The sequence below is a fragment of the Lampris incognitus genome, chromosome 21 (assembly GCF_029633865.1).
Source record: "Lampris incognitus isolate fLamInc1 chromosome 21, fLamInc1.hap2, whole genome shotgun sequence".
Taxonomy (NCBI): Eukaryota; Metazoa; Chordata; class Actinopteri; order Lampriformes; family Lampridae; genus Lampris; species Lampris incognitus.
Genome location: NC_079231.1, coordinates 17447214 through 17462820, shown reverse-complemented (window position 1 = coordinate 17462820; position 15607 = coordinate 17447214). Strand labels below are relative to the sequence as shown.

The 15607-nt window shown below is 50.0% G+C and overlaps 1 protein-coding gene across 1 annotated transcript in view; it reads left to right on the top strand.

The window, feature by feature from the left end:
* Positions 1-15296, top strand: part of pard3ba (par-3 family cell polarity regulator beta a) — a 178605-nt gene extending 163309 nt beyond the window's left edge. Inside the window, exon 20 of the mRNA XM_056301096.1 lies at positions 13844-15296. Coding sequence (XP_056157071.1) covers positions 13844-14279 — 436 coding nt within the window. The 3' untranslated portion in view covers positions 14280-15296. The remainder of the gene's footprint in view (positions 1-13843) is intronic.
* Positions 15297-15607: the final 311 nt, after the last annotated feature.

Below are 15607 nucleotides of genomic sequence, written 5' to 3'. Positions count from 1 at the left end.
AAAGAGAGAGAGAGAGAGAGCGAGACAGGCAAAATGGATGCATTTTTCAAAGTGGAGCTGAACTTTGTGCAAAATCCCCCCAGGGTCCGCCATCATTGAAAGCCATTTCCTCTCAAAATGAGTGCGGCTCCGCCATTGGCCTGGCTCTCATTAGCATACATTTGGTCTGTCTTTGTGTGGAGGCAGCAGGGGCTGAGAGTAGGATGATGGGGGGGGGGGGGTAGTGCTGGCACTGTAGAAAGAAGCCCTGATGAGATGAGAGAGTGCTGGAAAGGTAAAAGTACTGGGTGTGCCAACGTTCAGGTATTCTGGGTGGAGGGGGGGTGAAGTCGAGTAATTTCCCTCAAGAATACCGCATCGATTCGCAGATGCTGGGGCTCAATATGCTCATACATACTCTGAGGTTAAAAACGAAACAGCACAATGGGGATCGCCGGTTCGAATTCCCATATTACCTCCGGCTTGGTCGGGCATCCCTACAGATACAATTGGTCGTGTCTGCAGGCGGGAAGCCGGATGTGGGTATGTGTCCTGGTCGCTGCACTAGCGCCTCCTCTGGTTGTGATCTTTCCACGCGCTACCTCCCCCTGGCGAAACTCCTCACTGTCAGGTGAAAAGAGGCGACTCCACATGTATCGGAGGAGGCATGTGGGTAGTCTTCAGCCCTCCCCGGATTGGCAGAAGGAGTGGAGCAGCGACCGGGACGGCTCGGAAGAGCAGGGTAATTGGCCAAATTCAATTGGAGAGAGAAAGGGGGGGGGGCGAAACAGCCCAAGGTGGAGGTTATTAAAATGATGTTCAGAATTAATGTTTTGGACGGTCTGAAATTCCATGTGGTCAGTGATTCATGGCTTTTTTTATTATAACAAATTAATGTTGACATTTTCTGATGATACGGGGGACGGTATTTCTGCTCCGCGTTGCAGTCACGCGAAAGACGAAACGGGTCGGTAAACCGCGCTACGTCACCGTATCTTACCAAGGCCGTTCACAATGCCACCCCCGCGCTATCGCGACAGCAGACAGGAGCTGAAGGAGACGCGGGGTTAGCTGGTCTGGTGGGGAAGGAGCAGAACCCGCAGTTTGACGTGGCCCTGACAGCCAGCGGCTGCAGAGCCGAGGCCAAAACCAGGCAGAGGTCTGGGCAGGGGACGGTTTCGAATGAAGACGGGGAATGACAGACCGGAGCCGTTGTGTGAAAAGTTTTGCCCCCGGCTGGGTGATGGTGGTACTTTGACTAATGGCCATTAGAGAAAGAGGCAGATTGGCCCACAGACAGGCTTTATGCTCACACACACACACACACACACACACACACACACACACACACACACACACACACACGCGGGCGGGCACGCGCAGCCATATGGAGAATATTAACATAATTACCAATTCAAAGCTGCAGGGTCGTGGGCGCAGCGACCCTGCCGCAGGTTATCCAATCAGAGGGCCCCCAGACCCTCTCCCCCAAGGTGATTGGATTAGGGGGCTGGGTTGGCGTAGCAACGCTCCTGGTCGGGGCTGATAATTGGCTGATTAATGTGCGGCCGGTGGCCGGTGAGTCAGAGAGCCTTCCCGCTCCGACCCGGGGACCCATAGGTCTCATAAAGCTCAGATCACATCCAGGCAGTGGGCCAAGCCCTACAGGGAGAACCTAGGTGTGTGTTGTGTTGTGTTTGTTTGTGTGTGTGTGTCTTTCTGGAGTTATGCAGTTTAAGGGCCCACTCAGGTGTCTCTCTCTGTGCCTCTCAAACAGAGGTCAACTTCCTGACAGCCCCTCAGCCTACAAGTGGTATTAAGTGTGTCAAAGTAGACCTCAAGGACTCCCATCTGACCAGCCACACACACACACACACTCACACACCCATGCAAGCACACACTCCATGGCTCACTTGGCGATCTCTGCCAGTTCTCAGCACCAAGATCTTTGACCTGGGTTTTGCCCGCCCCGCTTCTAACGAGCCAAAAACAGAAGTTTACTGGACACGGACAGAAGTACCAGAGGAGAACAGAATGAATCATGACTCTCAACCATAGACGTTGATATTGATACTATTCATAAGGGATAAGATACATCGGGTATCAATGTATCCGGCCAGTTACCCCACTCTTCCGAGCCGTCCTGATCTCTGCTCCACCCCCTCTGCTGATCCGGCCGCTTCTTTTCACCTGACAGTGAGGAGTTTCACCAGGGGGACGTAGCACGTGGGAGGGTCACGCTATTCCCCCCAGTTCCCCCCTCCCCCCTGAACAGGTGCCCCCGACCGACCAGAGGAGGCGCTAGTGCAGCAACCAGGACACACACCCAGATCCGGCTTCCCACCCGCAGACACGGCCAATTGTGTCTTTAGGGACTCCTGACCAAGCCGGAGGTAACACAGGGATTCGAACCGGCGATCCCCGTGTTGGTAGGCAACAGAATAGACCGCCACGCTACCTCGATGCACTCCCATTGGGTATCATTAAATAATATTTACAGTTACATTGCTATGAAATCCCATCCTTCTAAAATGCTCATGTATAATGTATACAGACAGGTGGCGAATGAAAGGAAAAACCTGAACGTTTGACCCCTACAGTGAGGGGGTCCGGGGGCTCTGTTATGCTGTGGGGGGCATTTCACTTGCATGGTTTTGGTCCACTTGTCCCCTTAGAGAGAAGGCTCACTGCAAACCAATACAAAGTTATTCTGGGTGATCACCTTTATCCTGTGATGAGACATGTCTATCCTGATGGGAGTGGTCTCCTCCAGGATGACGACGCCCCCCCCCCCCCCATCCACAGGGCACGAGGGGGTCACCGAATGGTTTGATGAGGATGAAGATGATGTAAATCATGTGCTATGACCTTCACTGTCACCAGATCTCAGCCCAATTGAACACCTATGGGAGGTTTAGGACCAACATGTTAGACAGCACTCTCCACCACCACCATCAGAAGACCAAATGATGAGGATATCTTCTGGAAGGATGGTGTCCATCCCTCCAGAAGAGTTCAGACAATTGTGCAATCTAGGACAAGGAGCACTGAAGCTGATCTGGAGGCTCGTGGTGTATATATATATATATATATATATTTGTTACTGCTTTGTAGCAGTTTGACTTTAGTCAGGCAGAAATAAATGAGCTCTGGAGAGCAGCGTTCCACCGCCGACCCTTGGCGGTGCAGACGGCCTTCTTTATTGCAAAGCTCTGTTATCATTATAGCGAGGCGATATTGTTGGGCTGTGCCGTCTAGGGCCGTCCAATGAAATGCAGTAGAATTCCAAGGCCAGGGGAGGAATCCTGCCTTTGTCCCTTCCTCGCCCCTGTCCTTTATTAAAACCCAGCCCTGGGCCTTCACAGCCTCGCGGGTGATCCGTTATTTCCCCGCCTGCCGCTGACCTGCTGTCGCTTGACTCCCGTTGAAACTCGGACGGGTCGGTTAGCCATGTTGTCTCCGTAACATCCCGTTCCATATCCCGAACCCGTTGGAACTTTTTTTTTTCTCAATACATAAATTCTCCAACCCCCTTACATGTAGCAACTAGTGATGGCCGTTCAGGGTCCTATGTGATTGGTTTAAAAAGTCACATGGTCTTCACTTTTTTTTATAAATAAGCTCTTTCACAGTAGCAGCAGCACAGTGTATGAACTTTACAGTTGTTTTGGTTTCAAAAAGGTGGAATGACCCTTAAGATCAGTCGTCGAGTTTGTCAAGCGTCGGGATGCAGGAGAGAAGCGATTGAGTCGGTGTTAAGAGATGAGATCAAATCCATTTTATTTGTGTAGCCCAATATCACAAATTACAAATTGGCCTCAGGGGGCTTAACAGCAACACAACATCCTGTCCTTAGACCCTCTCATCGGATAAGGAACAACTCCCTAAAAAAAACCTTTAACAGGGAGAAAAAATAGGAAGAAACATCAGGGAGAGCAACAGAGGAGGGATCTCTCTCCCAAGATGGACAATGTGCAATGGATGTTGTGTTTACACAAGTTACACAACACAGCACTGAAAGAGGATAACACATTTATAATGGACTAATAAAATTTATGAAGAATATGATGAGGAGGATGCTAAGCAGTGTCCAGACGCCATCGGAACAGTCCAGGACCCGAGCCACGCGACCAGCAGGGTGACTTTACTGACCCGCTCATATGGAGGGTGAACACATACCTGGCTCTACCAGCAGGGTGACTTTACTGACCTGCTCATACGGAGGGTGACCACATACCTGGCTCTACCAGCATGATGACTTTACTGACCTGCTCATACGGAGGGTGACCACATACCTGGCTCTACCAGCATGGTGACTTTACTGACCTGCTCATACGGAGGGTGAACACATACCTGGCTCTACCAGCATGGTGACTATACTGACCCGCTCATACGGAGGGTGACCACATACCTGGCTCTACCAGCATGGTGACTTTACTGACCCGCTCATACGGAGGGTGACCACATACCCGGCTCTACCAGCATGGTGACTTTACTTTACTGACCGGCTCATACGGAGGGTGACCACATACCTGGCTGTACCAGCATGGTGACTTTACTGACCCGCTCATAGGGAGGGTGACCACATACCTGGCTCTACCAGCAGGGTGACTTTACTGACCCGCTCATACGGAGGGTGACCACATACCTGGCTCTACCAGCATGGTGACTTTACTGACCGGCTCATACGGAGGGTGACCACATACCTGGCTCTACCAGCAGGGTGACTTTACTGACCGGCTCATACGGAGGGTGACCACATACCTGGCTCTACCAGCATGGTGACTTTACTTTACTGACCGGCTCATACGGAGGGTGACCACATACCTGGCTCTACCAGCATGGTGACTTTACTTTACTGACCGGCTCATACGGAGGGTGACCACATACCTGGCTCTGCCAGCATGGCGACTTTACTGACCTGCTCATACGGAGGGTGAACACATACCTGGCTCTACCAGCATGATGACTTTACTGACCTGCTCATATGGAGGGTGACACATACCTGGCTCTACCAGCATGGTGACTTTATTGACCCGCTCATACGGAGGGTGACCACATACCTGGCTCTACCAGCATGGTGACTTTACTTTACTGACCTGCTCATACGGAGGGTGACCACATACCTGGCTCTACCAGCATGATGACTTTACTGACCTGCTCATATGGAGGGTGACCACATACCTGGCTCTACCAGCATGGTGACTTTACTGACCTGCTCATACGGAGGGTGAACACATACCTGGCTCTACCAGCATGGTGACTTTACTGACCTGCTCATATGGAGGGTGACCACATACCTGGCTCTACCAGCATGGTGACTTTACTGACCCGCTCATATGGAGGGTGAACACATACCTGGCTCTACCAGCATGGTGACTTTACTGACCCGCTCATATGGAGGGTGAACACATACCTGGCTCTACCAGCATGGTGACTTTACTGACCCGCTCATACGGAGGGTGACCACATACCTGGCTCTACCAGCATGGTGACTTTACTGACCTGCTCATATGGAGGGTGACCACATACCTGGCTCTACCAGCATGGTGACTTTACTGACCCGCTCATACGGAGGGTGACCACATACCTGGCTCTACCAGCATGGTGACTTTACTGACCCGCTCATCTGTTTTATCTCTCCATTAGCTCACTTTCTCTCTCTCTCTCTCTCTCTCTCTCTCTCTCTCTCTCTCTCTCTCTCTCTCTCTCTCTCTCCCTCTCTCGCTCTCTCTCTCTCTCTCTCTCTCTGTCTCCCTGCCTCCCTCGCTTTCTCTCACTCTCTCTTGCTCTCTCACTCTCTCTCTCACTCTCTCTATCTCCCTCTGTCTCCCTCGCTCTCTCTGTGTCTCTCTCTGTGTCTCCCTCTCTCACTCTCTCTGTCTTGCTCTCTCTTTCTCTGTCTATCTCTCTCTTTGTCTCTCTCTCTCTGTCCATCTCTCGCTCTGTCTCTCTCTTTGTCTTGCTCTATCTCTCTGTCTCTCTCTTTGTCTCCTTCTCTGTCTCAATCTGTGTCTATCTCTGTCACTCCATATTATATATATATATATATATATATATATATATATATATATATATATATATATATATATATATATATATATATGCCATCTGTTTCTACGGCTCTTCTTCTTCTTGGTGCTGCTCTTGCATCTCTGTCCCTCTCTCCCAAAGTCTCTCAGGTCTGTGTGTGGAAAATGAAGTTGTTGCTTTATGAATAAAACAAAGGATATATACATAGCGAGGCCTCAGAGCGCCCCGCGAGTGCGAGCCCAGAAATACAGAGACGCTCTTCTACAAGCCGCCGCCACACGCGGCTCAGGAATACAGATGGACGGGCAGCGCCAGGCGACAGCTCTGATCCTCTGCGACACGACCAGGGTGGAGGGGAACAGGCCGGGCGGTTCGAGTACCGAGCGTAGAATTTATATTTAATGCATGCTGAAACACCGTTGGTTCAAACTCTCTGAGCCTGAGGGCCGTCAGGTTCTTTCATATCTTTGTTGTTCTAAAACTTGACGGTCTCCTGAGCACCCGTGGATCAAGGTTTACAGGGTGACCCTTGACTTCTGGTGAGTGGCCTGTAACCTCGGAGGCCGAAGCGTTGGAAGGTACTCCGCAGCGCTCACGGGTGAGCCAAACGTGCATGTGAATAAGTGCAACCAAACACGGTGCGACCGAGGGGCCGTACCGTCGTGACATTCGAATAAAAGCCGCGCTGAGTGATGAAGAAGTCGTTAAATGGCGCTTTCTGAAAGCCGATCTGCTGCCGCCGCTCGGCTGACGTTGGTGCCTGGCTCCCGTCTCTCCTCGCCGCCTCGTTTTTTAGCCGAGGGCTTCCTCCGTTGCAGACAGGGCCGGCAGCAGACCGCCGCTGACACCGTACAAGTGTGCCGGCGGTGCGAGGCATGTACAGTAGCAAGGCGTGTACACACAGGCCCCTGTGGACGAGGCTCGTGTGTCTCGCTACTGACCAGCTCCCCCCGCTGTTGTTGACACAAGGCGGCGTGATTAGTGAGGGCTGGTTAGCGGCTTGCATTGGGACAGCGTAATGGTTTCCTCACAAAGCAGAGCCAGCCGGGCCTGCTGTGTGTCCACACTGCCACTCATGGCCTGCTTTCTGTGTGTGTGTGTGTGTGTCTGCGTGTGTGTGTTTGCGTGCGTGTTTGTGCATGTGTGTGTGTATGTGCGCATACATGTGTGTCTATGTCTGCATGCATGTGTGCGTGGGTGTGTGTGTATGTGTGCGTACATGTGTGTTTGTATGTATGTATGTGTGTGTGTGTGTGTATGTGTGCATGCATGTGTGTGTTTGTGTGTATGCATGCGTGCATGTGTGTTTGTGTGTACGGGTGCTTGCATCTGTGTTTGTGTGTGTGCGTGCATGTGTGTTTGTGTATGTGTGCTCGCATGTGTGTGTTTGGGTGTGCGTGCGTGCGTGCATGTATGTGTATGTGTACATGTATGTATGTGTTTGTGTGCGTGTTTGTGCATGTGTATGTGCATGTGTGCATGTTTGTGCATGTGTATGTGCATGTGTGCATGTTTGTGTGTGTGCGCATGCACATGCAGGTTTGAGTTGTGTCTTGCACTTACACCACAATAAGTGGTACTTTTTGCATCACTGTAGCAGGGGATGTTTTTACTATATTGCTGTTTTCTCTGTCTGTCAGTAGTGTGTGTGTGTCTGTGTGGTCGTTAAGTGTGCTGTAGGTAAGTGGAGGATGTTTGGTGTGTGTATCTGTGTTTAGCTGTCTCATCTCTTACACCTGTGCTGTCAGAACATGAATAAATGCCCCCGTGTATATGAGGGCAGACATACAATCACATAAATGGCTTTATTGGACGTGCCACTAGGAGACGTGCCTCGTATGTCATGTCTGTCTTTGTTTTTACGTGTGTGTTTGTGTGTTTGTGTGGCAGGGGAGGGGGGGGGGGGGACAAGAGAGCGCATGCAAACATGCCCACTCAGCTTTTATAGCAGGTGGCAAAGGATTGTTACCACTGGAGGAAACATAGAGAGCTGCTCATTGCTTCCAATGCCCCACACACATATATATCAGACTAAACACACACATATCAGACGAAACGCACACATATATCACACTAAACACACATATCAGAATAAAAAACATATCACACTAACCACACATATTACACTAAGCACATATCAGACTAAACACACACATATCAGACTAAACACACATATCAGACTAAACAACCACATATCAAACTAAGCACACATATCAGACTAAACAACCACATATCAAACTAAGCACACACATGTCACACTAAACACAAACATATCACACTAAACACACACACACACACACACACACACACACACATATCAGACTAAACACACACACATATCAGACTAAACACACACATATCACACTAAACACACACACACACATATCAGACTAAACACACACACATATCAGACTAAACACACATCAGACTAAACACACACATATCAAACTAAGCACACACATGTCACACTAAACACAAACATATCACACTAAACACACACACACACATATCAGACTAAACACACACATATCAGACAAAACACACATATCACACTAAATACACACACATATCAGACTAAACACACACATATATCACACTAAAAACACACATATCAGACTAAACACACATATTACACTAAACACACACATATCACACTAAACACACATATCAGACTAAACACACACATATATCACACTAAAAACACACATATCAGACTAAACACACATATCACACTAAACACACACATATCAGACTAAACACACACACATATCACACTAAACACACATATCAGACTAAACACACACATATTAGACTAAACACACATATCAGACTAAACACACACATATTAGACTAAACACACACATATCACACTAAACACACACATATCACACTAAACACACACATATCAGACTAAATGAGGGGTTCAGGTCCGCGTGTCTCATCAGGCGTCCATCTGCTGACCGGTCTCAGACACAGTGTTCGCATATAGGCAGAAATGAGTGTAATGAAGGAGGCAGGTTTGGATTCTTGTGGTTGCAACCCAACCTCAGATCAGTCCTCACGTAAGGTTGAGGAGGAGCCCGTGTTACAGTTTTACTGCAGAGCAGTTTGAGTTCCTGCCACATATATATGTTCAATACATGAGAGGATGGATTTAGGGAAATTCTGCTTTTTTGCCATGATCAATTGGGTCAGTTGGACAAGACAAACATGCTGTGTGTGTGTGTGTGTGTGTGTGTGTGTGCGTGCGTGTGAGGGAACAAGCTGGGCCTCCCTTGGTTGTTCCCAGCTGTTTGCTGAAGTAGTTATGAGGACTGGGAGGGGGGTCTAAAAAGAAATTAGGGGGGGTGGCTAATTTCCGTCTTCCGTTTCCTAGGGGGCAGGTGCAGAATTACTGACCACTACACACATACACACATGCAAACGCACACACACACACTCTTCCACTCCCACCCCACACAAACGGAAAAATACTTTACCGTCAAGGCTGAAACAGTTTTATAATGGCAGAATACAATACACACACGCACACACACACAAAATATCTCCCAGATGAATTCACAGGCTCCCAGATGAATATACAGGATCCCACTTTTTTTTCCCACTCTTGAACATGAAATCAAATACACTCCAACATGTTCACATGCACATAAATATGCATGTAATATTCTATCTGTCAGCCTCATTTCCTCTCACCACCCAGTTGAGATGCACACACACACACACACACACTCTCTCAGATCCTCATGCGACATATCGCTACATGTGGGTGTGGGTGTGTGTGTGGGGGGGGTGATGTTGTCGAGGTGTGAGTCAGATGTATTACATGGCATATCATTAGGGGCCATCATTCCGCTTGGTCCCCGTGGTTCACATCACACCCTTCTCTGCCGGCTGCTGTTAGCACAGCCATGTAGAGAACTCATGTCTGTCTCTCTCTCTGTCTGTCTCTCTATCTGTCTCTCTGTCTGACTGTCTGTCTGTCTATCTGTCTCTCTGTCGGTCTTTCTGTCTGACTGACTGACTGACTGACTGTCTCTGTCGGTCTTTCTGTCTGACTGACTGACTGACTGACTGACTGTCTCTCTGTATGTCTTTCTGTCTGACTGACTGTCTGTCTTTCTATCTGTCTGACTGACTGACTGTCTGTCTTTCTGTCTGACTGACTGACTTTCTGGCTGACTGACTGACTGACTCTGTCTGTATGTATATCTTCCTGTCTGTCTGTCCGTCCTGTCTGTCCGTCCTGTCGGTCTGTCTGTCTGTCTGACTGCCTGACTGACTCAGTCTGTCCTAACACCAGAGGCGTTTTGCCTCTCACTTTCTCACTCGCCCTCCACCGTCGTCCCTTAACCCCCTGATATCTGTCGCTCTCTCTCATCCGCCTCGTATTCGTTCTTTTACTCTTGTCGATTTGCTGCTCATGTCCTCGCTGATTCTCCCGTCCTCCTCCGTGCTTGTTGCGTCTTTCTCTTCCCAGCATGGGAAACAGGTCCTGTATCACGGGCTGGACATGTCCCTCAGTCCCCCTCGTGCTCTTTCCCCACACACTCGCTATGCAGCACAAGCTAGCAGTTGTAGCTACGCAAGGTAGCAGTTGTAGCTATGCAAGCTAGCAGTTGTAGCTACGCAAGCTAGCGAGTAAACAGGCTAAACCTCCCATGTAGATGTTGTAGAGGCATACAATGTATTACAATGTATAAATATTAGCCATTCTCTCTCTCTCTCTCTCTCTCACGTAAATGCACACGCGCGCACACACACACACACACACACACACACACTTGGCGCCGCTGGATGAAGTCATACTTTACGCAAGATTTGAATATTAGAGAGGTTTCGACATGGCTTCAGGACAAATAAGGGTATGGAAAGCACATCCTCCACCGTCCAGAGTAACAAATAGACTAAACATCTCCCTCTCCTCCTCCACCCCCTCCTCCACCGGCAGCAGAGGCCTCTCGCAGTCAGCCTCACACCAGCTGTGTTACCCAGGGATGTGGAGCTCCCTGCGGATCACAGGGGTCCGTTGACTCCCTTAATCCCCCAGCTGCCAGGCTGGAGAGTCCCGCACACACACGCGCACACACACACACACACACACACACACACACACACACACACACACACACACACAGGCACCATAACCCACAAGCAAACCTCTAAAACTCCGCATACTGAAATTGTCCTGATGAGGTAACATTGCCCTAGCAGTGTGCATTAGGAAGACGTCGTGCAAACACACACACACACACACACACACATGCTATACACATCCCTACACAAATGCTTTCACAAGACCGTGGACCACACTGCAAACATGATTTTGGTGTCGTCCTTGCCGTGATATGCATATTGACAAATTAGAAAAAAGGCCTTAAACAGTCTTTAGTAAAGCTAAGAGGTACTAGCACCCCTGTCTCGTCCCCCTACAAGCACTCGTAAGCAACCCTCATCACACACACAGACACACACCCAGTCCCTTATTAGTTCTCTCTAGACAGCCCTAAAAGCCATGCACAACAACTACACCACCGCTACTATGCAGCTCACAGTGCGATGTGAGGGGTAAGGAGTCGTCAAGGTCTTCGTACGGCGGCACCTGAAGGGGTTTATCCTGCTCTGTGTAACACCTACTCCACCCGAGACTTTGACCGGCAACACATTTAGAAATATTAACAACAATGCAGGAGCGGGGGAAAGTACCACATGTGTTCGGTTCACGGTCATGTTAGAGGCGGGGCTAAAAGAGAAAGAAGGGAGGTCGGGGGGGGGGGGGTCTCCTGTACACACATTGCTCCTCAAGTGGACATGGGGCAAACCTGGTGATGGAGAGACAGAAGACTTGGAGAGGACAGGAAAGGAGGGAGGAAAATGACGGGGGTGGGGGGGTGGGAGAGAGGTGGGCGTCGGTTGCATAAAAGAGTGACGAATGGATGAAGGGAGGGAGGAAGGGGAAGTTCCGTCCTGCCTGGCCGTCCCCCGAGTCGGGTCGAGGACCCAGGTGTTACCCTGCTCCAAAACACTCCACGGCGCTCCTTTTCCCTCCCTTCCTCTTCCCTCCCTCCCTCCCTCTCTCCTCTCGGCCGGTGGCCCCTCATCGTTTAATGTGGATTAACGAGACCTTTGACCTTTGTCTCTCAAACTGGATGAGATGGAGAAATGAGCGTTTTGTTGTTTGTTTTTTTTCCGTTTAAATTACCCGCTCTCTCATTCTATCGCTCTCTTTCGCCACGTGTCTCAATTTCCGGATGAGACATCTCTCTCTCTCTTTCGCTCCCTGAATTCCAGTCTCGTTCTTTTCCTTCTTTGTTCTTAAGCTCCTAAAATTTCTCCTCCTTTATCACTGGCCCCTCCTTGGCTCTTTGTGTGTGTGTGTGTGTGGGTGTGTGTGCGCGTGTTTTCGGTCTGCCTTTCCTGGTCTTTGCTGACTGACAGGGCAGCGCTGTTCAGTCCTGAGACCACCTGTGTATCTGCCCCCAGCATTCAGTTTGGGTGGTCGGCACCTACCCTTCCACAGAAAGCACACGCCACCGATATCTAGGGCACAAACTTTGCTCTCTCCATATTTTCCACCCCAACCCCCCCCCCCCCCCACACACACACACAGAGAAAACCCCGGCTGTGTGCTCGCTAATCTGTGGTGAGTGACTCACTCTAATTGGCCCGTCAACAGGTGCTGAGCTCGACCCCGGGGACAGAGCCGGGGAGGGGGCAGCACCGAGGAGACGTCGGGATACGACTCGCTCTGACCAGGCAGAGGGCCGGGTTCGAGGCCTTTGCGGAAGCGACGCTACATGCGGCAGCCGTTGTGTGAGGCAAATCCCTGCATCTGCCCGGTATCGGCATTGCGGGCTTTTTCCTGGGGGTTGAAGGAAGCGTGTTAAAGACTCGGTGGGCAGACCACCGTGGCTACTGTGCGTGCGGCTGCGAGCGTTGAGCTGCAGCCATTGACATGCGGCGAGGAGGAGGTCTTGTCTGTGGGAGTGTGGAACAGGTATATCTGTGATCACTGGAGGTGCCATATGAGCCGTTGATTTAAATACCATTATCAACAATACGCCGAAGAATACGTGGACTTGTGTAGCATTATGAGTCACAGCTAACTGCATTGGGTGTAATGTATAGATGATGTATATTTATTTCCGCGATGTTGTCTTTCTGCGCATACGTGTGACCTACCGTCGGACAAACAAGACCCGGGTTTATAGTTTCTCGTACTCGGTCCAGCGGGGCTCCTGTGTCACACAGCCTTAGGATGCAGCGCGTGAGCTGGAAAAAATGTGAATGGGTCCATGAAAGGTGAGCAGATACCCCCCCCCCCGACCCCCTTCCCCCAAATTCTCTCTCTCTCTCTCTCTCTCTCTTTCTCTTGCTTGGTCTCGCCGAGGTCCGCGTGTCGCCTTACCCAGGGGCTTAGCCCCCTAATCACCCATAGCCAGTGGGAGGGAACCGGAGACGTCCAGCTGGCTGCCTCGTTACTGCAGACCCCAGGGACACACACTCCTACACACACTCGCACATTCCTGTACACGCACAGGGACACATTCGGTTAAACTCGTATGTGTGCGCATACACACACATACATGCACACACTGCTCCTCACATGCTTATGGAGGCATTTGCTGTTATCTCTTGGCATATCGCCATCCCCGTCTCTCTACAACCTGATCCTGCCAAGGCCGGTGCCTCACCACCTAAACTGAACGGCAGGAGAAAGTTTACCGCGTGGGAGGGTCAAATCTCCCCCGCCTTCCCCCCTCCAAACCGGCCAGAACCAGTATCAAGTGTTGTCTTACCTTCTCTCTTTTTTCCTCTTCCTTTTTCCTAGGAGGGCGAATCCATACGATTACCCCAGAGCCATGGCGAGAGAGCCAGCCCCCTACCCAGGCAACTACCCGGGCCACGAGCCACCTGCCCCAGGCCGCCCGCCCATCCCCTACCCGGGCAGCTCTTCCCAGCAGGTGCCCTTGGACCCCCGCTACTACCCCTCGTCCCCCCGTCCCCCGGGGCAGGAGCAGCAGCACCGGGCCGCCCTGAGGCAGGATATGCCCCCATCTCCTACCGCCGCTCACAGAGGGCGCCCCCGCTATGAGACAACAGGAAGGCGAAGGGACGGCCACCGGCAGGCAAGCCCCGGGCGCTACACCAGCCCGGAGAGGTACCCGGTGGGCACGCAGCGCTACGCCAGCCCCGAACACTTCAACTACAGAGATGAGAGGCGGCCCGATCCGAGGCAGAAGAACCCCATGATAGGCGCCGTGTGACGGTCTGAGCGCCAGGCGGGTCCTGATAGATGAAATCTACTGAGGCAGGGAGTTCACCCCATAATAGGTCATACACCAGCAACAGCTAGGAAACGCTGACAAGACGGAAGGCTAGACCAGGGCTTATTTTCAGCAACACATTATCACAACACTTTTCAAAGACCATAATTCAACAAGCATGAGGAAGACAAACCATGTGTTAATGTGTGTGTGTGTGTGTGTATAAATATATTTGTCCATAATCTATATATAGCTTTTTTTTTTATGAAGGGGGTTAATCGTCGGTTACATAGATGAGATTACCGTGGATTAAATGTGTCGCCATGTGTTGGATAGTGCCAAATCTATGCCGGCTTCATCGCCATAAAGGCAACGCTGACTTGCAATTTGCACAAGTTTAATCAAACTGAAGGAAGTAAAGGTGGTCATGTCGACCGACGGGGGGGGGGGGGGGGGCTGTGATAACAGGGGAGAACGAGGAAGCTGACTCAACAAACAGGAAAAAGGAAGTGACTCGGCTTCAAAGCTCCAAATTGTCTTTCTCACCTTGATCTTTTCGTCATTTGGGTTTCCTACGCATCCTGCCAACAGACGGGGGACGCTGTGTGTATTTCAACACAAATTATTTGGGCCGTGTTCACGGCTGATAAAATGTACATTTGTTAAACTTAACAATGTATTCCAAATATTGGTTTTCCCAATTTTACTTGTGTGACGTTTCTAATAACATGGCTGTAAAAATGTTGATCTACACTGGAGACGCTGTTTAAAGCACAAAGTTTGTGTGATTGGACTCGTAATGTATCCCCCCCCCCCGGATAGTGAGCTAAATGAAACAAACATCTTATTGTGGAGCATATCCCCGCTACACCCCACAGCTTTTTGTGTTTCTCCCTTGTGTGAACACACACACACAAACACAAACACAAAAAAAAGAAACAACTCCCAACTTCATTAAATGTTCCATCTATGATGTGATTTAAACTCACGGTCAGATAAATGCATGATTTTTTTTAATACGTCTATTTTGCATTAAAATAATTTGAAATTCTCTCCCGGTGCACCAAGTTATTTCAGCCGATTTATATGTCTCATTTAACCAATTAGCCGCATTATGCATATTCAAAGGATTCAAACCAGGAGACGCCATGAGTCATCAGTCTGAAAATTCATGAGCATAGCCAGCCCGCCTTTCTCTCGGCTCAATCTTCGGATAAAATTTGCCCTTCGAGATGACTGATAAGAATAGACGCAATTCTGATAATGACTAAATCATCTCCAACAATTAGAAGCTGGGAAATCACCCCTAGAAAATGATTACGGCCCAA